The sequence below is a fragment of the Heterodontus francisci genome, chromosome 1 (genome assembly GCF_036365525.1).
Source record: "Heterodontus francisci isolate sHetFra1 chromosome 1, sHetFra1.hap1, whole genome shotgun sequence".
Classification (NCBI taxonomy): domain Eukaryota; kingdom Metazoa; phylum Chordata; class Chondrichthyes; order Heterodontiformes; family Heterodontidae; genus Heterodontus; species Heterodontus francisci.
Window position 1 is genome coordinate 212,155,365 of NC_090371.1, and position 23,978 is coordinate 212,179,342.

The 23,978-nt window shown below is 42.9% G+C and overlaps 1 protein-coding gene across 1 annotated transcript in view; it reads right to left on the reverse strand.

The window, feature by feature from the left end:
* The window catches only part of tmem184c (transmembrane protein 184C), a 58,670-nt gene extending 49,077 nt beyond the window's left edge, over positions 1–9,593 (reverse strand). The window contains exons 1-3 of the mRNA XM_068041271.1: positions 9,475–9,593; positions 5,590–5,720; positions 5,460–5,496 (exon numbers count right to left, since the gene is read on the reverse strand). Of these exons, the coding sequence (XP_067897372.1) occupies positions 5,460–5,496; positions 5,590–5,720; positions 9,475–9,591 (285 nt within the window). The 5' untranslated portion in view covers positions 9,592–9,593. The remainder of the gene's footprint in view (positions 1–5,459; positions 5,497–5,589; positions 5,721–9,474) is intronic.
* Positions 9,594–23,978: the final 14,385 nt, after the last annotated feature.

Sequence of the window (23,978 nt, forward strand, 5' to 3'; positions counted from 1 at the left end):
CACCCCTCCAATTCTTCTGCAGGTTACTTTAATCTATGCCTTCTAGTTATTGGCCCCTCTGCTAAGGGAAATAGAATGGATAAGGACCTATCTAGGCACCTCAATTTTTTTTAAAAATAAACACACCTCAATTAAATTTTCCCTCAGCCTCCTCTGCTCCCCCCAAAACATCCCTGTCCCATCTATCCTCATAGCTAAAATTCTCTAGTCCATGCAACATCTTCATAGACTCCCCTCTCTAATACAATCACATCCTTCCTGTAATGCAGTGATCAAAACTGTACTCAGTACTCTAATTGTGGCCTAACTAGTGTTTTATACAGTTCTAGCATAACCTCCCTGCTCTTATATTCTATGTCTCAACCAATAAAGGAAAGCATCCCATATTCCTTATTCGCCACCTTATCTAACCAGTCCTGCTACCTTCAAGGATCTGTGGACATGCACTGCAAGGTTCCTCTGTTACTCTATACTTCTCAATATCCTATTATGTATTCCCCCCTTGCCTTGTTTTCCCTTCCAAAATGCATTACCTCACACTTCTCTGGATTGAATTCCATTTGCCACTTTTCGCCTACCTGATCAGTCCAATGATATCTTCCTGCAGTCTACAGCTTTCTTCCTCACTATCAACCACATTGCCAATTTTTGCATGTCTGCTAACTTCTAATTCCCTACATTTACATCTGAATCATTGGTATATACCACAAAATACAAGGGACTATACTGAGCCCTGCGGAACCCCAATGGAAACAACCTTCCAGTCACAAAAACAATCAACCATTACCCTTTTCTTCCATTTCAGCCAATTTTGGATCCAACTTGCCTTCCGATCCCATGGGCTCTTACTTTGCTGATCAGTCTGTCAAATGGGACCTTGCCAAAAGCCTCGCTAATATTCATGTAGACTACATCAAACATGCTACCTTCAGATTTCTTTTGAGGAGGTAACAAGAAGGGTTTATCAAGTTAGATACGACCTTCCCTTAACAAATCCCCGCTGCCTGTCCTTGATTAATCTGTGCCTTTCTAAATCATGATTTATATTGTTCAATTTTTTCCAATAATTTTCCCACGATCGTTAGGCTGACTGGCCTGTAATTACTCGGTCTATTCCTTCCTCCCTTTTTAAACAATGGTACGATGTTGGAAATCCTCCTGTCCTCAGGCACCATGCCTGCAACCAGAGAAGACTGGAAAACGATAGCCAGAGCCTCCACTATTTCCTCTCTCGCTTCTCTCTGGGACACATTTCATCCCGGTCTGCTAATTTATCCACTTTCAAAGATGCTAAATCCCTTAATATTACCTCTCTTGCTATGCTTACACCATTCAACATTTCATACGCTCCTCCTTAACCATAATGTTTGCATTATCTCTTCTTTTAAGACGACAATGTATTTATTGAGAACCATGCCCACATCTTCCACCTCAACACACAGGTTACATTTTTGGTCTCCAATAGACTCTACTCTTTCCTTATTTATTCTCTTACTCTTTATTTATAAAACATATTTGAATTTTCCTTAATTTTACTTGCCAACATTTTTTCATGTCCTCTGTTTTCCTAATTTCCTCTTTAATTTCACCCCTGCACATTCTGTACTCCTCTAGGCTTTCTGAAGTATTGAGCTTTCAGCATCAGACACAAGTTTTCCATTTTTGCTTTATCCTCCTTGATGTCCAGGAATGGGGTCAAGATTTGGCAGTCTCGCCCTTTTTCTTTGTGGGAACATATTTGTTCTGAACCCCATCTCCTCCTCGAATGCCTTCCACTGCTCTGACACGGATTTACCTTCAAGTAGCTGCTTCGATTACATTTTTGCCAAATTACACCTCAGCTTAGTAAATTACACTTTCCCCAATTTAAATCTTTTTCTCCTGGTCTATCTTTGCCCTTTTCTATAACTACATTAATTCTAACTGAATTATGACTATCCCACAGAAATGCTCTTCCACCTGCCCAACATCATCTCCTAAAACTAAGTCCAACTCTACCCCTTCTCTTGTTGGGCTTGCTACATACTGGCAAAAACATTCTCCTGAATGCATTTTAAGACTTCTGTGCCCTCTATCCCTTTTACACTGATTTTATCCCAATTATTAGGGAAGTTAAAACCCCTATTACTGCTCTATTGTTTTTGCACTTCAGTAATTTGCATACATGTTTGCTCTCCTATGGGGTTTATAATATATTCCCAGGAGTACAAATGCCCCTTTTTTTGTTCCTCAGTTCAACCCACATGGACTCATTTGATAACCCATCAAGCGTATCATCCCTCAAGGCTGTGATTATTTCTTTAACCAATATTGCAAACGCCCCACCCCTCTCTAATCCATCTGAATACCCCAGAATCAGGGATGTTGAGCGCTATTTCAACCCTTTAAGTCTTTACAAATATTCAGTATGAAAATTAAGGTTGTAGATTTTTTAGCACATACAATATTTGTGTTCCCACAAAATATTTGGTATGAAACTTAGTTCTCTTTCCTAAATCCTGATCTTTTATATGTGCGAGCTTCAGAGGGTCGCAAATTGTGTGAGAGAAAATGGATGCCCGGACATAATCTCATGATTTAGCTTAACCCATTCTTCATTACAAGAATGTGCTCCAAAATACATATATTTGATGGGGAATGGGTATTTCAAAAATATTTTCAAAACAGTTCTCTTCAAATGAGTCATATTTTAAAGATGACTTTATAAAGAATAAAAGTCAATAACAAAAAAAGTTTGTCCCATTAATTTGAGAAGGCCAGAGAAAATAATTTGTACTTAAAAAGGATAACAGATGATTCCTTTCAAACACCAACTAGCATTAATACTGCACTGCTAGTTTAGGAAAACATCCTAAAGCACTTCAAAAGACAAAAATCGGCATCAAGCCAAAGAAAAAGATATTAGGAGGGAGTCATTAAAAACTTGGTCCAATTGATGGGTTTTTCAAAAGTCTTGAAGAGGAGGTGGTACAGAAAGAGAGTTTTGAGGGGAACTCTTAGGGTTTAGGGCCTAGATGACTAAAGCCATGACTGACAATGATGCAACATGGGAGTGCGAATGCACAATGGCCCAAGTTGGAAGAATGCAAAGTTCTTGGAGGATTGTCGGGTTGGAGAAGGTTAGAGGCAGAGTCACAAGAACACCGGAATAGTCCAGTCTGGACGGGTCAGAAGCACGGACAAGGGTTTTGACAGCAGGAGTGGAAATTGATGTCGGCAGCCTTTGTGATAGCAAGGATATGGGGTAGGAAACTGAGCTCAGCGCCAAGTAGGACATCGAAGTTGTGAACAGGTCGGATTCAACCAGAGGCAGTTACCAGGGACTGAAGTGGCGACGAGGGCACGGAGTTTGTGGTAGGGGCCAAAGACAATGGTTTCAATCTTCCCAACATTTAACTGGAGGAAATCGCAGCCCTTCCACAACCAAATATCAGACGAGCAATCTGACACCTGGGCAGTGTAATTGAAGATGCTCTGCCTGCAATTGGATAGTAAGAGTGGAACCAAACAGGGGCATCCCCACTTAGTTGGACAATGGAGAAAAGGTGTGGTGGGAGAATGGTATGGCCGCCTGTGTAAAAGGCTAGAGAGAGAGGTCAAGAAGGGATAGCACGCCACAACCGTTAATGTCATGACAGGGTCAAAAATCTGATTGGAAAGATTTAAACATGGAATTACAAGAAAGGTGGGTCTGGATCTGGGAGGCCACAATTCATTCAAGAGCTTTGGAGAAAAAGGGAAGTTAGAGATGAGGCTGTAGCTTGTTAGGACAGAGGGGTTGAAGATAGGTTTTTTTTTGAAGAGGTGATAAAGATAGCTTTGAAATGGAAGACGCCAAAACCACAAGAACAGCAGATCATTTACAAAGCCAGCTAGCATGTGAACCAGGAAAGGAAGTACAGCCAACAACAGTTTGGTGAGAATGGAGTCAAAAAAAAGAGGAGCTGAGTCTCGTGGACAAGATGAGTGAGAAACTAGAGATAGATACATTTTCAGGGATAAGGCTGTGGGTGAACTTTGCAAAATGTTGGACAAGGGGAAAGTGATGGGACATGACAGAGGCAGTTGAACAGATGGTCTCAGTAATCGTGTCAAAGAAGTCTATGATTTCCTTATACATCCTTCAAGGGGAGGGTGGGGGAGGTGTGTTTAAGACAGAATTAGAAATGGAGAGAATAAGTTGGGGGTTATGTCTGTTTTCAAGGATAAATGCTGAACAAGTAGGTGGCTTTAGCAGAAGAGAGCAAGGCTTGACAGTGTTTTACGTAATGCAGCCAGATCTGGCAATGGAAGGATCAATCAGTTGTCTGCTAGATAGTCAAGTCTGCGCCCCTTAAACTTGACAGAATGAAGATGGGTGGGACACCAGGGTAAGTGGGAAGGGCGATGAGGAGACTAGGGCATCAGGGTGGAGGTGAGAGTGTGGTCGAACAAACTGAATCACAGAAGTGGCAAAGTGAAAGCCAAAGGTTAGGCAGTTATTAGTTTGAAAGTGCAGTTTCAAAAAAAAAAGGCCATCACATCACTCTTGTCTGCAGCATCTGGAGATTTGTAAGCATTTCCAACTTCAGAAGAAGCTACTGAAGTTTAACATTCATAGTTTTTAAAGTGGTAAAGGGATTTGATATAATACAATGAAACTACTTCCTCTGGTGTGGCAATCCAGAACAAATGGTTATAATCTTAAATTAGAGCTAGGCTATTTAATCAGGAAGCATTTCTTCACACTAACTGCAGAGAGAATATGCAACTTGCTTCTCCAAATGTCTGTGGATGCTAGGTCAATTGAAATTTTCAAGACTGAGATGGACAGATTTTTTATTGGGTACAGATATCAAGGGATATGGAGCTGTGCTACAGATCAACTAGAATTTAACTGAACAGCTGATTCCTGTTTTTTATATATATATATATATATATAGCAACACTAAACGGAGCTATGTTTGGTTCCCCAAATGTGGAGTCATTTCAAGCCTAGTTGTTTTAATTTATTAATTCTTTTAATAATTGAAAAAAATTATGCTTTACAAATTGTTAATGCAAGGATTCATCGAAAAGTAACCTGCTGTGCAGCAATTTGGCTTTTTAAATAAATACTAACTCAGTTTAATCTGAGTTTATTGATTGTAAAAAATGCTCAAAATTGGAAATCAGTAAAAAAAAAATCAGTCAAAATCTAATTCAGAAATTATCGTTCTTCATGGGTATTAATTTATGTACGACATATAAATATCAGGTCTTCACATTAGTCTTTAATACAAAGAAGTGATTATTGAAAAGCAAGCGAAAGCAACAGCTATCCAGTCAGCAGGTACAAAAGCACACGTACTGTAACACTTCTTGTGGACTAAGGCACTCTGCAACCCACCAACTAACTAATTTTCTGGTACACGAATAATGTATTTTAATTCAAGGCTTCATAGCAACACAAATTATTCATAATTTAAAAAGCAACTTACACTGTCTAAACTGTATATAGGTACCATCCATAGGATCCTGCAGACAGAAAATGACAATTTCTAAATATTCCTTTTTGGCTTGATGTACAACCGACATTGTAATTAGTAAAATCAAAGCTACATTGAGTACCTTATTATTGGCTTCTGTAATTCAGGCTGAGTATAATGCACTAGATGCTGCAAGATGTCCCAAAGTGATATTGGAATTGTCATAAACACAAAAATCCCAGCAGTGAACCATGCTTTATTGTGAGTTCCAACCTTGAATTAAAAATAGAAACAGAACATTACTAAAAACAATATTATGGACTCAAAGTTGCATTTGCATTACCTGTAGTACTAGAGAAAAAAATTTGAGTTAGACTGTTTGAAATAAAGAATTTGGTTTTAGGAACTATGCAAAATGACCATGTTTGCTGTGGGGATATTCCCTAGTATGTCTAATTATTTTCTGTTGCTGGTAGTCTGCGTCATCAGGCAAGATCCTGCTAAGCGAACATGTTGTCGTGTTAGTTGATGCCTGTACACTGTCAACTTTTTCTATTATAAATTCTTGTGCCCACATCGTGTTGAACTAATGAGTTTTTTGATGTGGTAACAAAAGGGAAATGCGGTTGATATGGTGTCCATAGACTTCCAAAAGGCATTTGATAAAGTGCTATATAATGGGCTTGCCAGCAAAGTTGAAGCCCATGGAATAAAACGGACGTTGGCAGCATGGATACAAAACTGGCTGAGTGACATGACAGAGAGCAGCAATGAATGGTTGTTTTTCGGCTGGAGGAAGGTATACAGTGCTGTTTCCCAGAATCAGTACCAGGACCCCTCCAAGCACTCATTCCTCACCTTTTTCCCCTTTCTATTTTACCATCTCCCAATTCAAGAATAAGTGCCTCAGCCTTCTTACTGCTCACCGTTTCCATCTCCATTTTACTTAACTCAGCCATGAAGAATGAGCATCTTATCTTCCTGCTCCTTGTCCCTCCCTTCCTATTAGCTCCAGAGCATGCATCCTTTGCCCTTTATATCTCCTTCTTGCTGCTTCTCACCCAAAATGCCTGTGCCGTCCTGTCTGTTACCTTTTACTCCTCCCTCCTCCTGATGAGATCCCCACCTTTACCACACCCCACTTTCATCATGAGAAAGAAAATGCAGCCTTCTGCCAGGATCGCAACCCCAACCTGTGACCTGCAGCCCAAAATACATCAACATGCAATCATTTCTATGCCTGACACTCCACGGTCACAACCACACCAACCCATCCTGAAAGAATGGACAAAAGCTGGAGACAAAGAACAGAAAAGCTAGCGGAGAAAGGGAGATCCAGAGAGGAAAAACAAACAGGACAGGAGAGAGAAAAAAAGTACTCAGCTAAGAAACAGAGTGCATCCTCCAACTTACTGTAAACAATGCCCCAGTAAATCTGTTAATAGAAAAATACCGTTTTAAAAAATTGTAAGAAAACTCCCAGCAGTGACCTCCCACCTTCTCGAACAGAAAGAGCACATTTGCTTGCAGGAGTTTCCAGGTGAAAATTAAATTATATGATTTAAATATCAGGAAGACTGAAGTCACTGTCAAGAAAACACAATATGCCCAATGAAAAATATTAATTCATCGATTGGAAACTTACATTAGACCTTTAATGGAGAAAATCCTAGTTAACTTTTAAAAAACTGGCAGCCAAGATGGCCACTGCAATAAGCATCTGAAACACCTCCGTACATTCCAAGGCCTAACTGGAGACAGAAGTATGAGAATCCCTGGACCCAGAACAATGGCTTGCTCCAACTATTGGAATTAGGATTGCTTCATTAGCACAGCAGTCAAGGCTAACCTGACACATTGACTTTGAAAGAGCAAACTGCTCCAAGTGTAAATATTGGGATCCTGGGGCCTGTGGAGCCAATTCTGAACCTTGTATCTCATTAGAAGGTTCCAGAGAATACAATGAGGCAATGTGATTATCTGTCCATCTCTGGAAAAAAACCTGAGAGTTTTGTTACACACAAGAGATAAGCAGCAACAGACTGCAGCAGAGAAAGCTGTGTGCCTCCTTTTCGCACTCTCTCTCCAGAAAACATCAAGTTTGAAAACTGTCTGCGACTATGGACCCTCCAAGCCTACAGATTGCTAGAGACCAGGAAAAAAGAGCCACCTACAAGTCTGCCTCCAAGAAAACCCTGAGCCAAGCGGGCCAGCCACAAGTGCACTTTGACCAGCCAAAGACTTCAAGAATACAACTCCAGCCAGAAGATCACCAAATCATCCAAGCTCAGATTGTGTTATTTATTCTTGACTTTAAACCAACCTAAAACCTACTTTCCACTCTGTAATCAATGTGCGTGTGTGTGTGAGAGAGATCTTCGTGTGAACGTGTAGCATATTTTTAAAAATTATCTTTGATTGGGTTTAGCTTGTTGAGTATAAACTTAACCTCTTTCTTGTTTAAACTCAAAACCTGTCCGATTGGTTCTTTCACAGTCACATTAAAGGTAAAAGGTAAAATACTCACTAAGGTGATAAGTACAACCACTGTTAAAAAGGAATAAACCTTGTTGCAGTCAAATAAGAGGAAGGGCAAGAGGGGTGACTGTGACCCCCTCCTCACCTGGCCATAACACCCATTGTTTTTGATCCCCACCCCAAACTCCGTTCCCTAGCTATTGACTCCATTCATCTCTCTCCGGCAACAGTCTGAGATTAAGCCAGTCTATTCGCAATCTTGGTGTCACATCTGACCCCGAGATGAGCTTCGAACTTCATATTCATGCCATCACTAAGACCACCAGTGTCAGTGGTTCTGCCACAGGGTGATGTTATGTGTTAAATGCAGTTACATGATTCACTGCCGCTGGCTAGCTTACTGCGAAGAGGAAACTGAGTGCAGAAGTCTCTCCTACCAGTACACAGCCTCTGCATTACTAAGACCCCCTGTGGTGGCTCCCCACGACGACACACGGCAACTAGGCACCCTACGATCCTAGACTAAACTGCAGGGATCTCAGAAGAACGTTGGCCCCCAGAGATGTGATATACAGGCCCACCGACATGTGGATAGGCTCAGGCATCCATCAACCAGGTCCCAGCTATGGATCAAACTGTAGGCATTGCCTTGTGAGTTCCGTTTGGGAGAGTCAAAGGCAGTGGAGTGGCAGCTCATGATCCCTTTAAGCAAGCACCTTCCAGCAATTCCTGCAACTGAGTGGCTCCAGATGTAGGGGTTCCCACCCTTACTCTGGAGTCAGTCTATAAGGCCGAGAGGAAAATACAGATGCCGGGCAAGCCTGTCTTCAAATCCTGCCAAGGCTATGCAGCCAAAAAAAACTAAGACCACTCATTTCCACCTCTGGAATATCACCCAACTTTGCCCGTCTTAGCTCATCTGCTGAAACCCTTATTCATGTCTTTCTTACCTCTATACTTGATTATTCCACTGCAATCCTGGCTGGTCTCCCATCTTCTACTCCCATAAACTTGTCATCCAAAACTCTGCTGCTAGTGACTTAACTTGCACCAAGTCCCATTCCCCTATCACCCATATTCACTGACCTACATCGGCTCCCAGTCAAGGGCAACACCTTGACTTTAAATTCTCATCTTTGTTTGCAAATCCCTTCATTGCCTCACCCCTCCCTACCTGTAATCTCCTCCAGCCCCACAACCCCCCTAGAGATCTACACTCCCCTAATTTTGGCCTCCCTGATTTTTAATTGCTCCACCAATGGTGTCTGCGCCTTCAGTTGCCTAAACTCTGGAATACCCTCTCTCCACCTTTTAGACACTCCTTAAAACCTACCCCTTTTGGTCATCTGACCTAATATCTTTTGTGGCTCGGTGTCAAATTTTGTTATAATACTCCTGTAAAGTGCCTTGGGATAATTTATTTTAAAGGCACTATATAAATGTGTTGTTGCTTTAATGACACTCCCCAGGAAAGTCTTCTCATTTAAATGCATAACTCTTCAAAAACAGAAATGCTTCATACTGAAATAGAATGAGATTGCCATGTTACCTCAGACTTTCGCAGCTCCCAGACACAGAGAGGAACAGCAACCACAACACCCACTATGTACAGGAATACTACCAAAGGGCGGATCCATCGTCTCCAGTTCCCACAGGTGCATGGCATGGTTCCGGGATATCAGCGTACTTCTCTCACACAATGTACGTCAGTTGTTCAGATCCTACTGAATCCACATTCAGCAGGAACATGTACTACACTTCCTGTACCACCCCAATTATACACTTTCCCTGAGCATTTAAAAATGGCACTGTTTCTTAGGCAACGGGCTTCTCCTGGATACCCTGACCACAATGCACACACTTCCTCTGACCAATCTGGACACCCTCACAGCAAGGAACAAACCATACCCTAGATACCCCGTTCCCTGGAGACCCTCACTACAATGGGCAACCTGTTCCCAGACACCCTCACTGCAAATGGGGACACTGCTCTCCTGGACACCCTCACTGCAAATGGGGACACTGCTCTCCTGGACACACTCACTGCAAATGGGGACACTGCTCTCCTGGACACACTCACTGCAAATGGGGACACTGCTCTCCTGGACACACTCACTGCAAATGGGGACACTGCTCTCCTGGACACACTCACTGCAAATGGGGACACTGCTCTCCTGGACACACTCACTGCAAATGGGGACACTGCTCTCCTGGACACACTCACTGCAAATGGGGACACTGCTCTCCTGGACACACTCACTGCAAATGGGGACACTGCTCTCCTGGACACACTCACTGCAAATGGGGACACTGCTCTCCTGGACACACTCACTGCAAATGGGGACACTGCTCTCCTGGACACACTCACTGCAAATGGGGACACTGCTCTCCTGGACACACTCACTGCAAATGAGGACACTGCTCTCCTGGACACACTCACTGCAAATGGGGACACTGCTCTCCTGGACACACTCACTGCAAATGGGGACACTGCTCTCCTGGACACACTCACTGCAAATGGGGACACTGCTCTCCTGTACACACTCACTGCAAATGGGGACACTGCTCTCCTGGACACACTTACTACAATGGACACCCTCACTGCAAATGGGGACACTGCTCTCCTGGACACCCTCACTGCAAATGAGCACCCTGCTGTCCAGCAGAGGGATACGATGTGCGAGCCAAGTCTCCGAGTGCACAGCGAGCCTGGGCCTCTCGCAATCAAACAGGCCGAACAAATGCGACCGCGGACCTCAACCGCTGGGCGTGCATTCACACATGACCCCGGAGGAGACTGCCCTGTTTCCCCCCCGCACGAAACCGAATGAATCTCCCCAAACGTTTACTAAACCGACTTAATTCCGAAAACAGCGTCCACTACCACCTCCAGAGGCCCACCCCCGCGTCACACCCATTGGTGCTCAGCCTGCATGCGCTGCCTTCCGCTTTAATCTCCGTTGTGTATGGTTAGATCTGCTGTCAATCACCGGGAGGCGTGACCGGAAATGGTCACGTGGACAGGTTCAGACGAGCTAATCGGTCATGTGACGGACAAACTCCAGTGTGATAGGTGCCAGGTCTGGTCTGAGGTTACAATGAATGCTTGTTCAGTGCCATCCGGTGGGGGACGTTTTATCCTATTTGGAATTATATCGCAGTTCTTTCACTGTCACTGGATCAAAATCCTGGAAATCCCTCCGTAACAATACTCTGGGTATATCTACACCGCATTCACTGCAGCAGTTCAAGAACATATGAATTAGAAGCAGGAGTAGGCCGCTCAGCTCCTCGAGCCTGCTCCGCCATTCAACAAGATCGTGGCTGATCTGATTGTAAACTCAACTCCACATTCCCACCTACACCGATAACCTTTCACCCCCTTTTCACGAATCATACCTACCTCTGTCTTAAAAATATTTAAAGACTCTGCTTCCACCACCTTTTGAGGAAGAGAGTACCAAAGCCTCACGACCCCCTGAGAGAAAAAATTTCTCCTCATCTCTGTCTTAATAGCACTTTTAAACAGTGACCCCAAGTTCTAGATTCTCCCATAAGGGGAAACATCCTTTCCATATGCAGCTTGTCATGACCCCTCAGGATCTTATATGTTTCAATCAAGTCGACTTACTCTTTCAAACTCCAGTGGATACAAGCCTAACTTGTCCAACCTTTCCTCATAAGACAGCTCGCCCATTCCAGATATTAGTCTAGTAAACCTCTGAACTGCTTCCAACGCATTTACATCCTTCCTTAAATAAGGAGACCAATACTGTACACAGTACTCCAGATGTGGTCTCACCAAAGCCCTGTATAACTGAAGCATAACCTCCCTACTTTTGTATTCAATTCCCCTCGCAATAAATTATAACATTCTGTTAGCTTTCCTAATTACTTACCGAACCTGCATTCTAACCTTTTGCAACTCATGCAGTAGGACACCCAAATCCCTCTGCATCTCAGAGCTCTGCAATCTCTCACCATTTAGATAATATGCTTTTTTATTCCTCCTGCCAAAATGAACAATTTCACACCTTCCCACATTATGCTCCATTTTCCAGATCTTTGTCTACTCCCTTAATCTATCTAAATCCCTTTGTAGCCTCCTTATATCCTCTTCACAACTTACTTTCCTACCTATTTTTGTGTCATCAGCAAATTTAGCAACCATACCTTCTGTCCCTTCATCCAAGTCATTTATATAAATTGTAAAAAGTTGAGGCCCCAGCCGTAATCCCTGTGGCACACTTCTTGTTACATCTTGCCAACCAGAAAATGACCCATTTATGCCTACTCTCTTTCCTATTAGCTAGCCAATCTTCTATCCATGACAATATGTTACCCACTCCACCATGAGCGTTTATTTTCCGCAATAACCTTTGATGTGGCACGTTATCAAATGTCTTTTGGAAATCGAAGTACAGTACATCCAGCAGTTACCCCTTATCCACATGTTATTTCTTCAAATGACTCCAATAAATTGGTTAAATATGATTTCCTTTTCACAAAACCATGTTGACTCTGCCTGATTACCTTGAATTTTTCTAAGTGCCCTGCTATAATGTCTTTCATAATAGCTTCTAACATTTTCCTTAAGATAGATGTTAAGCTAACTGGCCTGTAGTTTCTTGCTTTCTGTCTCCCTCCCTTTTTGAATAAAGTAATTACATTCACTATTTTCCAATCTAATGGAACCTTCCCCAAAGCTAGGGAATTTTGGAAAATTAGAACCAATGCATCAACTATCTCATTAATCACTTCTTTTAAGACCCTAGGATGAAGTCCATCAGGATCTGGGGACTTGTCAGCCCTCAGCTCCAACAATTTGCTCAGTACCACGTCCCTGGTGATTGTAATTTTCTTGAGTTCCTCCCTCTCTTCCATTTCCTGATTTACAGCTATTTCTGGGATGTTACTTGTATCCTCTATAGTGAAGACCATGCAGCTCACCACGACCTTCTCAAGGGCTATTAGGAATGGGCAATAAATGCTGACCTTGCCAGCAATGCCCACATGCCATGAATGAGGTAAATGCGCTGGGTTTGGGAGGGTTGTTAGAATCAGCAGAATTGTCAGTGGCTCTGAAAGCTGGCTCCAACATGGCAGCTTCTGGGTTTAATTCAGGTGCATTTCAAAGTTTTGTGTAATCCCCACTGGAGAGGCTGGTTACTGCTTATGAGAGTGAAATGAGTTACTTTTGATTAGATTTTGACTGGAATTTAAACTTAGACTCTGTCCCATGCTGCTTGTCTTTATCCATATTATTACACTGTTCTATTGCTTCGACTTTTCTCTTTGGATTTCTAATTCTCCCTTCACCCGAACCCAAACCCTCCCATTAGTTTAAAGCCCTATCCACAGCCCTAATTATATGACTCGCCAGGGCACTGGTCCCAGTCCGGTTTAAGTGGAGCCCATCCCAACAGAACAGCTCCCGCTTTCCTGATACTGGTAATAGTGCATCAGCGGGTAAGGTCTGCGCAGGGAATAGTCGTAAAAAAATAAAATTAAAGGCTCTTTATCTGAATGCGCAAAGCATTCGCAATAAGGCAGATGAACTAGAGGCACAAATAAATGCTTTATATCTAATCGCCATTGCACACATGATTACAAAGTGACCAAGTTTGGGAAACAACATTTCGAAAAGACAGGCAAAATTGAAAAGGAGGAGGGGTAGCTCTGTTAGTAAAGGATGACCTAAGGGCATTAGTGAGCAAGGACCTTGTGTCAGATGATCAGGAAGTAGAATAGGTATGGGTGGAGATTAGGAATAGCAAGAGTCAGAAAAAACTGGTGGAAGTAGTTTATAAGCCCCCTAACAGTAGTTATACCATTGGACAGAACTTTAAACAAGAAATTATTGGAGCATGTAACAAAGGTAATGTGATAATTGTGGATGACTTTGGTCCAGTCTCTATGAAGATTAATCAAATTAGCAAAAGTGGTCTGGAAGATGGGTTTGTAGAATGCTTTCATGACAGTTTTGTGGAGCAATATGCTGTGGAACCAACTAGGGTAAGGCTATTTTGCGTCTAGTATTGTGTAAGGAGGCAGGCTTAATTAGTAATATCATAGTAAAAGATCTGCTGGGAAATAGTTATCATTATACATTTGAATTCCATTTTGAGTTTGAAAACAACATACTCCAATCACAAACAACTATCTTAAACAAAGCCAATTACATAGGTATGAGGTGAGAGCTGGCTAAGGTTGATTGGGTACGTAAACTAAAAGGTATGGCAGTAAATAAACAGAGAGGAAACATTTAAAGAAGCAATTCAAAATGTTCAACAAAAATATATTCCATTGATAAAAAAAACTCAGCAAGAAAGATCCATCCATGGCTTACTAAAGAGGTTAAGGATAATAAAAGATTAAAAGAAGAGGCTTATAATCTTGCAAAGAATAGTAGCAAATCTGAAGGTTGGGCGTGTTTTAGAAACTAGCAAAGGGCCACCAAAAAGTTGATTAAAAAGGGAAAAAATAGAACATGAGAGTAAACTAACTAGGAATATAAAAACAGGAGCTTTTACAAGTATGTAAAAAGGAAGAGAGTGGCTAAAGTAAACAGTGGCCTCTTAGAAGCAGAGACAAGAGAAATTATCTTGGGGAATGAAGAAATTGCAGAGGCTTTGAACAAATATCTTGTGTCTGGCTTCACAGTAAAAGACACAAGTTAGATACCAGAAATAGAGGATAACCTCGGGGCTACAAAGAGTGAGGAAATTAAGGTAATTAATAACAGCAGAGAAAACGTATTGGAGAAGCTTGAGGGACTGAAATCTGACAAATCACCAGGACCTGATGGCTTACATCCCAGGGTTCCAAAAGAGACAGCTGCAGAGATAATGGATGCACTGGTTATGTTTTTCCAAAATTCCCCAGATTCTAGAATGGTCCCAGTAGGTTGGAAGTTCGAAAATGTGGGAGGAGTGCACTGTCTTTCTCTAGTTCCACTTCTCCACAGGTCACAACATATATTTAAATATGTACCCGGTTACTGATACGGTCAATTATATACACTATTTTTATTTCAGAATATCATCAACCAACCAGGTCTCTTTAATAAACAACAAAAGTACTAATTTATTATAAAACAAGACTTAGTCAATAAAGATGCAAAGCTTTAACACAGTTTGAAATATGACAGTAAATATATATATTCCCTTCTCAATACCCAACACACACACACACACACACACACACACACCGGTTTAAGGAAAAATAAAGATGCTTTGGCCAAAGTACTTGTTAATTCTTGAAGAAAAAGGATAAGATATATTATGTTCCAGATGGTATACAGTCTGGCATCCGAGTACACGTAGACGGGTCACTGGGATCTTTTCAGAAGCAGTTTGTTCAGGAGATGTCGAGAGGAAGTCTTCCAAAAGCTTCTCAGGAGAAATGTGGCCTCAGGCATTACAGCTATCATACACTGGATTTTTTTGCAGGGTTTCTCAAAGAGGTGGAGAAAAGATGAGCTGAGTGTTTCTTTCAGCAGGCTACAAACCCCACTGATTCAAAACAGTATTCAAAAGTGAAACCCACTCTTGACCACCATAAATCTTGACATGTCACTTCTCTTGTAAACAACTCCCATAGTCAGAAGGCACCTGTTGTTTACTTAGCTGAAGATAAGTGAAATCCAGTAAATGTTGTTTGTAAACAGAGTCCTTCCAGTGACCCTTTAAAAAAAAAGTCCAGCATCTATGGAATCATTTCAGTCCTCCAATGAATCCATCCCCACAATGCTAAAACTCAAGTCCTCAAAAATATTAAAAAATGGAAGCACTTTCACAACAGTGATCTCCATGGGGATCATAACATCTGTGAAATATGGATTAACACAGTCTGCAGTGCAAAATATGGATTAACCTAGTAGGCAGTGCGATATATGGAATAACAGTCTGCTCTGTGAATTATGGGCTAATACAGTCTGCAGTGTGCAATATGGAATAGCACAGTTTTTTAAAATTTTTTTTAGTTTTTAGAGATACAGCACTGAAACAGGCCCTTCGGCCCACCGAGTCTGTGCCGACCATGAACCATCCATTTAAACTAATCCTACACTAATCCCATATTCTTACCACATCCTCACCTATCCCTATATTCCCCTACCACCTACCTATACTAGGGACAATTTATAATGGCCAATTTACCTATCAACCTGCAAGTCTTTGGCTGTGGAAGGAAACCGGAGCACTCGGAGGAAACCCACGCAGACACAGGGAGAACTTGCAAACTCCACACAGGCAGTACCCAGAATTGAACCCGGGTCGCTGGAGCTGTGAGGCTGCGGTGCTAACCACTGCGCCACTGTGCCGCCCCAACAGTATGAAATGTGCAATATGGAATAACACAGTCTGCAGTGCAATATATGGATGCCTGTGCTTTTATCCCCTCATCGGAAGTGAATGTTGCTGGCAAGGCCACGATTTATTACCCATCCCATTTATTGCACTTGAGAAGGTGGTGGTGAGCCAACTTCTTGAACCATTCCAGTCCATGCGGTATTGTAAAGGAATCTGGCTATAATAAGGGGTTATAATGTTAAAAGAGTTATTTTTCCATGAATTAGAGTCGAAGAGACTTAGTAGTTGGCAGGAAAAAAGACAGAGGCGCAAGGGGAGAGCCAACTGTGCAACAGCCCCGACAAACAAATTTCTCTGCAGCACCTGTGGAAAAGCCTGTCACTCTAGAATTGGCCTTTATAGCCACTCCAGGCGCTGCTTCACAAACCACTGACCACCTCCAGGCACGTATCCATTGTCTCTCGAGATAAGGAAGCCCAAAAGAAAAAAAGAAAGAAGGGTTAAAAAATTAAAGCAGGGTTCATATTCCTGAAAGGTTAAAAGAAGTTCATAGGTATGCCTCTGATACGCCTTTGTGGTGAAGGGCTTGCCTCATCTTAGAGCATAGAGGCAGCTTCTGATAAGGAATTCACTCCTAAAATCACGAACCTTATCACATGGTAAAACATTGGTTTTGGTAAAGGTAAAACACAGTTTGCAAATGGTAACTTAAGCTACAACAATGTAATAGTTGATAAAATGGTCTTATGCGGACAGCCCTGAACCACAGTCAAGTGAATTCTTGACAAAATTGATCAAACTCAGGAAACTGAATTATAATCTTGAAACACAGTTAGATGACAAAGGGATATTAGCCACCATGAGAGACTCACAGCTTGCTGTTAGCCTAGCCCTTCTTAGAAATCAAAGAAGGTGGACCTTAACTAGAAATTAACAGTCATACAGAACTATTTGGGAAATAAAGAGGGACGAACCTAATTGTAAAAGAGGTAACACCTCATATGTAAAAAAATGAGCTAAGCAACTTAGAAACAGTGTAAATATTGGAACCACACAGTGGATCTTTAGATTCGTTTCTCATGGTAAAGGTGCAGCTAATGGGGTGAGGCGATGATGGTTCTCCCCTTAACTGGGACAGAGGTATCTCGCTGAACTCTGTAGCCTTCTACTTGGGGATTTAAGGTAAATGTTACTTTAACAGTTGATGGATATCTTAAATATTTTACTGTAACAATACTTAGATTTAAAAATTGAATTCTCTACTACAAACAAGATTATACTTTCTCTCTTTTCCTAGAACTATTAACATTGCGATTGAATGTCTCACCAACTGTGAATTGCACGTTCGGTTCTTTAATAAACCTTTATATAGTCGTTTAGTAGTACAAAACTTGAGTATTGCTGAAAACAGAGACATTTTGTTGGAGCTTTTCATCTTACACTCATCAGGACAATTTGAAAGAATACCAAGGGAAGGGAAAGAAACAAATTTATACATATATGAGAGGAGAGTGTGATTGGTTGGCAAGTGTCCTCTTGCAGTGCACAAATGTATCTTTTCTTGACATATAACCAAGCAAGCACCGGAACACCGGTTCATACAAAGTCAGACGTACTCTAGAGCATACACAAATAGAACATTTACACAAGCAGTTACAAATAGCTGAGCAAAATAAAAGCTAGTCTTAGGTGTCCAGTGGAGATCCAGAAACAGACACATCAGGCTGGATTTTCTTTCTCCCCCAGGCGTCGGGTTCCATGGCGGGTGGGGGGGGGGCCTGAAGATGGCTCTGGTTGAGGCCTGCCACGGACCTTGATGCCGGGAGGGCCTGGCCTGACCCTCCCGGTAGCGGCGAGGCTCCATGGCAGCCCCCGCCCCTCCCCCCGCCGCTGGGAGGATGACAATTTAAATATTTAAATAAATAAAATTAATAAATTCAAATCGACTTACCTGTGATCTTGAGGGCCCGCCGCAATCTTTGGCGCGGTGGCCAGCACTCCTGTGCCTTCAGATCCCCGTCCAGGGAAATGAGGTGCCACACTGGTGGGAAGGGGAGGAGGAGGTAAGTTTATCAGTGCAGGGTGGGGGGACAGGGTCAAATATACGTAATGGGTGTAGGGGATGGTGGGAAGGGTTGAACCTTAAACATTAGAGGGGGGAAGGTCAGATGTAAAAGGTAACTGTTTTGGAGGTGGGCAAGGGCAAATAGTTATTGCAATTGTTAATGGGGGGCTGGGAAAGGGTGTTATAAATGTATTTATTTAATTTCGAGAGGTAGGACTTTGAAAGTTTAAATTAGGCAGCAGAGCTGGCTACCCTGTAAAAAATGGAGCCAGCACCTACGCACAGCCAGCTGACACCATTGTCCGGAATGGATAGCCCACCCCCTCCACGAGATTGGAGGAGAGGATGGGCCGCCCCGGCTATTTAAATGAGACGCTGCGCTTAAGATTGTGGTGGCTCTTTGGCGTGCGGCCTGTGAGCTTGTCGCCAAGATCGGGAGGGGTCTCTTAAAATCCAGCCCATCATTGTGAGAGTCCCTGTTATATGCTATTGAGATACTCCTTTCATATGCCTTTTTGAGTCCTTCATTCTTCTGTCAGTTTCAGTTGAAGTAATGGAATTTGGAACTCAAAGTACTACTGTTTGCAGCAATCCTGCTAATACTTTTCATATTACTTTGTTTGCTACAGCATAGGTCCAGAGGCTAAAAAGTTAATATGAAAACTTGAAATTGCAATCCTTACAAAGTCTGTGTTAGCAAATCTTACAAGAATTTTGATGACACTACAATAAGATTAAGTTCTTCATTTCAGCTATTCCACTACTTACCACAAGAGAGCATCAGAAACTGAAAGAAATTGTACAGTGGCATAAGAAGACATGAGAAAAGAGAAGTCTTTAACTGTAATTCAGGCTGTTCCTTTTAATGTAGTGTTAAGTAGAGGGGCAGGTACTTCTAACCAGGGACATACTGCATCCCTTGCTTGGACCCCAATCTTTAGTCCTTTCTGCTTACACAACTTGCACCAATGGCTCCAAATAGTTGCTTGTGCATGGTGGGGGCCATTCACTAGGAAACTGCGTCAACTCACAGGACAAACTGGGGGAGCGGATTTGTATCCTGGGGGATAGAGATACCCAACTCTTCGGTGCGCGAGGAAAGCTACAATTAATTAGGTGAACTGGGCAGATAGGCTAGCTTTTCTGGCTGAGAAGGTATGGTAAGGCTTTGTGGCTAACTCAGGTGGGTGCATCATATGATACGGTAGGTCACCCACTGTAGCCCCCTCCATCTCTAGATGTCTTGACCTCATCTTGTTACTGGATTCAGATGTGGGAAGGCAGAAACAATGTGGCATATTCTGTGTAAGTTTCTCTCACTTATATAAGTGCTATTCACCTTATATCTCTTCTTCTCATCATTACCTTCAATGTCTTCATTCCATAAGCTCTGTGATGGGTGAGCAGCAAAGCAGGTAGCGAAGTTACACTGGAATCTATAGTTGTAGATCTGCACACTGGTGTTTCAGGGCATAGGTTGTTCGTCACTGAACGAAACAGCAGTGGAGCTCAGCAGCCCAGTTTGATGGAGAAGCCCTTTTTGGAACAGCACTGTTCATTTCCATGGCATGAGAAAAGGCTAGACAAGGTGCCCAAAAATTGCCCACTTCTCCGTTCCCTGCCAGCATGCCATAGTCGATGGGCAACCCATGTTTGCAGTTGATAATATCCAAAATCTAGGACCAAATCATTACATCTCAGCACCACTGCCTGGAATGTTCATATGTTCAAATAGATTCTAATGATAGATCTGAACACAGAACTGTGCTGATTGTCCAAGAACTGAACAGATATAAAATATACATTGAAACACTAAGCAAAATTCATATTGTTGAAGTTGGCCAAATTAAGGAAACTGGTGTTGATTTTGCCTTGTTCTGGCGTGGCCAGTCCAGAGAGGAATGTTGTGATAAAAGCAAAATACTGCAGATGCTGGAAATCTGAAATAAAAACAGAAAGTGCTGTAAATACTCAGCAGGTCAGGCAGCATCTGTGGAGCGAGAAACAGAGTTAACGTTTCAAGTCTGTGACCTTACATCAGGAATGTTGTGAGGCTGATGTTGGCTTTGCCATTAAGTCCAGTATCACAGACAAACTTGAGAATTTACCCAAATATATCAATGACCACTTAATGATGCTAAGATTGTCAGTTGCTATGAAATGTCATGTCACAATCATCAGGGCCTATGCACTCACGATGACCAACTGAGACAAAATCCGAAACAAGTTCTATGAAGACCTAGATCACTCTATCTCGCAGGTACCCAAAAATGTCAAACTCATTAATTAATGCTTCCTAAATTTGAAGGGAGGCCTATCCTAGCCACCATCAGAGGCAGTAACAGTATGTGTGCCCATACAACTTACAGAATCTGAAGAATACTTCCCTGCTTGCATAACCACACAGCACCCTGTAACCCTCTCACCAGAATTTACAAATAGCAGAGCAACGAGTCACAACCCCAAGGATGCATTATTGTACTTGAGGAAGTAATATCTGGTAAAGCAGATTGAAAAGATAAACACAGAAGAATCAGGTGGCTGCTGGCTAGATGACTACATGGTTTCCATTGATAAGGAACATGACTCTTTGGAAATCAATCATCATGATAATATGTTGTCCCGCACTGGATACATTCTTTTGGAAAAGTAAAAGTCATTCATCTCGGCACCAGAGCATTGTGGACCAACTGTCATGGCATATTCATTCAAGGCACCTTGAAATATGCCAATTCATAAAGGTTCAAAGCTGTGGATACTTTTATTGCCCTGGGTAGAGGAATTCCCAAAGGAAAGTCCATCTTAACATTTTAGAGTACTTTGTGAAATGCTATGAGATGAAACAAGAAGCTAATAGAAAATAAAAATGCAAAGAGGTCAAAAACAACTGAATAAACCAATTCACCAAACCGCATGCAACATGAATATTACCAGCCCATTGGGGATGGACTGGGAGGCAGGAAGGCTGGCAAAATGGCTTGGGAAGGTGTTGGATGGCGTGCCTGATGTCTTCCTGCCACCATGCCATTTTGCCAGTGACAGGAAAGCTGGCAGATGGTCCACCCACCTGGAGCCCAATTAAAACCCTTAAGTGGCCAATTCAGGGCCTCTTCCCACCTCCACTGGCAATTTACCAGCAGCTGGGGGCGGGAGGGGGGGCTGGCGGGCAGGGCCCGCCACTGTGTGGGGAGACTGCCAGGTAAACCCAGTGGGCTCTGGGGGAGATGCCCTCCTTTTTGTGCACTCTTTGGCCCACAGAGTGGCTGACCCCGGGAGCAATGGCTGCCCCCATAGCAATGGCACCACCTGCCTTAGCCATCCATTCCCTAATCGTCTGGTCCTGCCTTACTGGCCCCAGTGCCCCCAGACCCCACTTACCTGACTTTGAGGGTGCATGGTCATCGATTTGCCCTCATCCTCCATTTGCAGCCCCAGCAATGGCTGCCGCTAGCAGTGGCACTGCTGAGCTGCCAGTCCTCTGATTTGGGACAGCAGCCCTGGCGACAGCCACTTAATTGGCTACTGCCAGCAAAATGCGGCCCTGGGTCCCACCACCCGCCAGAGTCATTGGTGGTGGGACCACTGACGCGTCTTCTAAATCCAGCCCAATATATTCTTAGACACAAACATAAATCTCCATTCAAGTCTCCTATATTTGAAGAAAGGCCTTTCCTAGCTACCGTATGAGGCAGCAGCAGGAGCCACTGTGATACATATGTATTATTACAGACAGGTAATGCTGAAGGATTATACACATTTCTGTCGCCATTGCAAGGTCCCTCCTCATGCTTCTCTGGCATTGCCTCTCAGACATCTAAAGGTAATGTGTCCTTGTCCTGAGGATGCAATGACACGTCAGCGCCCGTCTTCGTTAATGCCTTTCTCGGATAGCTTCATTCTGAACAGCCTGCTGTTCCTGTTGAAGCATCATCCATTGATCGCCAAGATCCTTCCTGTCTCCCCTCTGCAATTGTTCACGTGTTAGAGGACAAATTGCATGTATGAGACTCATGTCTTTGCAGCTTTTCAATTGTTCAGATGAGAAGAGTGTTGTAAAACCATCCTTCTTCTGCCATTCAGCAGAACCATGGAAGTCATGAGCAGATCGCTGTTATGTGCCTTACATTTGCATGCAGCAGGAGATCCCTCCCACCATCATTTGTCTCCTCACAATCGACTTGCATTCCTTGATTGAACACGTGGTTTACATTCTTCTTCAAGAAAATGTTGCGTCTGTGATACCAGGCAAGTTTGCCCACCTTCCAACCTCCTCCTGCCACCTTCCAGGCTGCACCATCACCCTTGACCCACCCAACTTAACCACCTTTCTCTCTCTTACCATAGAACCTCCCCTCATTACTGTGGACCGGCACATCATCAATTTATACATGTTATCTCTCCCCCACCCACCCCCTACATTCCTACTCTTGTCATCATTCAACTACTGACTCTCACCCTTGAACCTCCAAGAATCCACCTTGATATAGTTACAGATGCACACAGCCAACCTCATCATCAAAATCAGCCACTACACACGCCAAACTCTGCCCTCGTCCCTCCCCTGCTCCACCATGCACCCGAGACCCCACCCTGCCTTCACTCACTACCCTCCCCTGCTTCTCCATGCAACTGAGACCCCACCCTTCCCTCCCTGACTACTCTGCCCTCCCCTGCTCCTATAAGTAGCCCCCACCCATTCTGTTGCCGCCATCCCCTGAGATGATTCACCCTTTCTGGTGCCAAGCCTGGAGGCAAACATCCATTCCAATGCTGATGTTAGTTAAGTGGATGAGTGAAAGAGAGAAGAGCACAGTCCTGAGACTCAACTGCACAAATCTGACTGTTGCACGTCACGTTGAAACATTTGTGAACCTGGTGAAACGGGAATAGCACTCGCCGTTCATTTAATTTGGTAGGTAGGGCTAAATCCTAACTATGAGTAGGGTAATGAGCATTCATGGAATGTAAATGAATGCAAATTTGCAATTCGCCACTGCGCTGGGGAACCCCAAAACGCCGCAAAGCCACCGACGACTTAATTTATCTAAAATATCCTGCCGCTGGGAATCCAAAAAATCACCTCCTGCCTAATTATATCGCCCCGCATGCCACCAAATCCGCCATGGTGGACTGCATAAAATTCTCCCCTAAGTCTGCAAAGGTCATTGTTGGTCCAATTGTTTGAAAAAGGTAGCCATTAACATTGAATTGGGCCATCAGCATTTCTGGTGCTTTCTTTAGGGCTGGTCCAGACATGATGATGGATTCAGTCTCCAGCATTCACTGTGTATATTCGCAGTACAGGAGAGGTCACCTGACCTCTTACTCCATTTTGTCTGGTAGCAAAAGTGTGCCCATTATTTGGAAGGTTAAATCATCAGTTCATTGTTTTGTAGTTCATAATTGCTCCTTGCCTGAGCAAGACACTATGTTCAAATAAATTGTCATCAGTTTGCTTGCACAACATTCAGCAGAAGACTTCACTGACTACAGGCCCCATTAAAACCACATTATAATGTAATTGGAATATCGTGTCTTTAGTCAAACCAAAGGAGAATATTCTACAAAAGCAAAATTCTACGAATACTGGAAATCTGAAATAAAAACAGAAACTACTGGAAATAGTCAATAGGTCCGGCAGCATCTGTGGAGAAACCGAGTTAACCTTCGGAACCT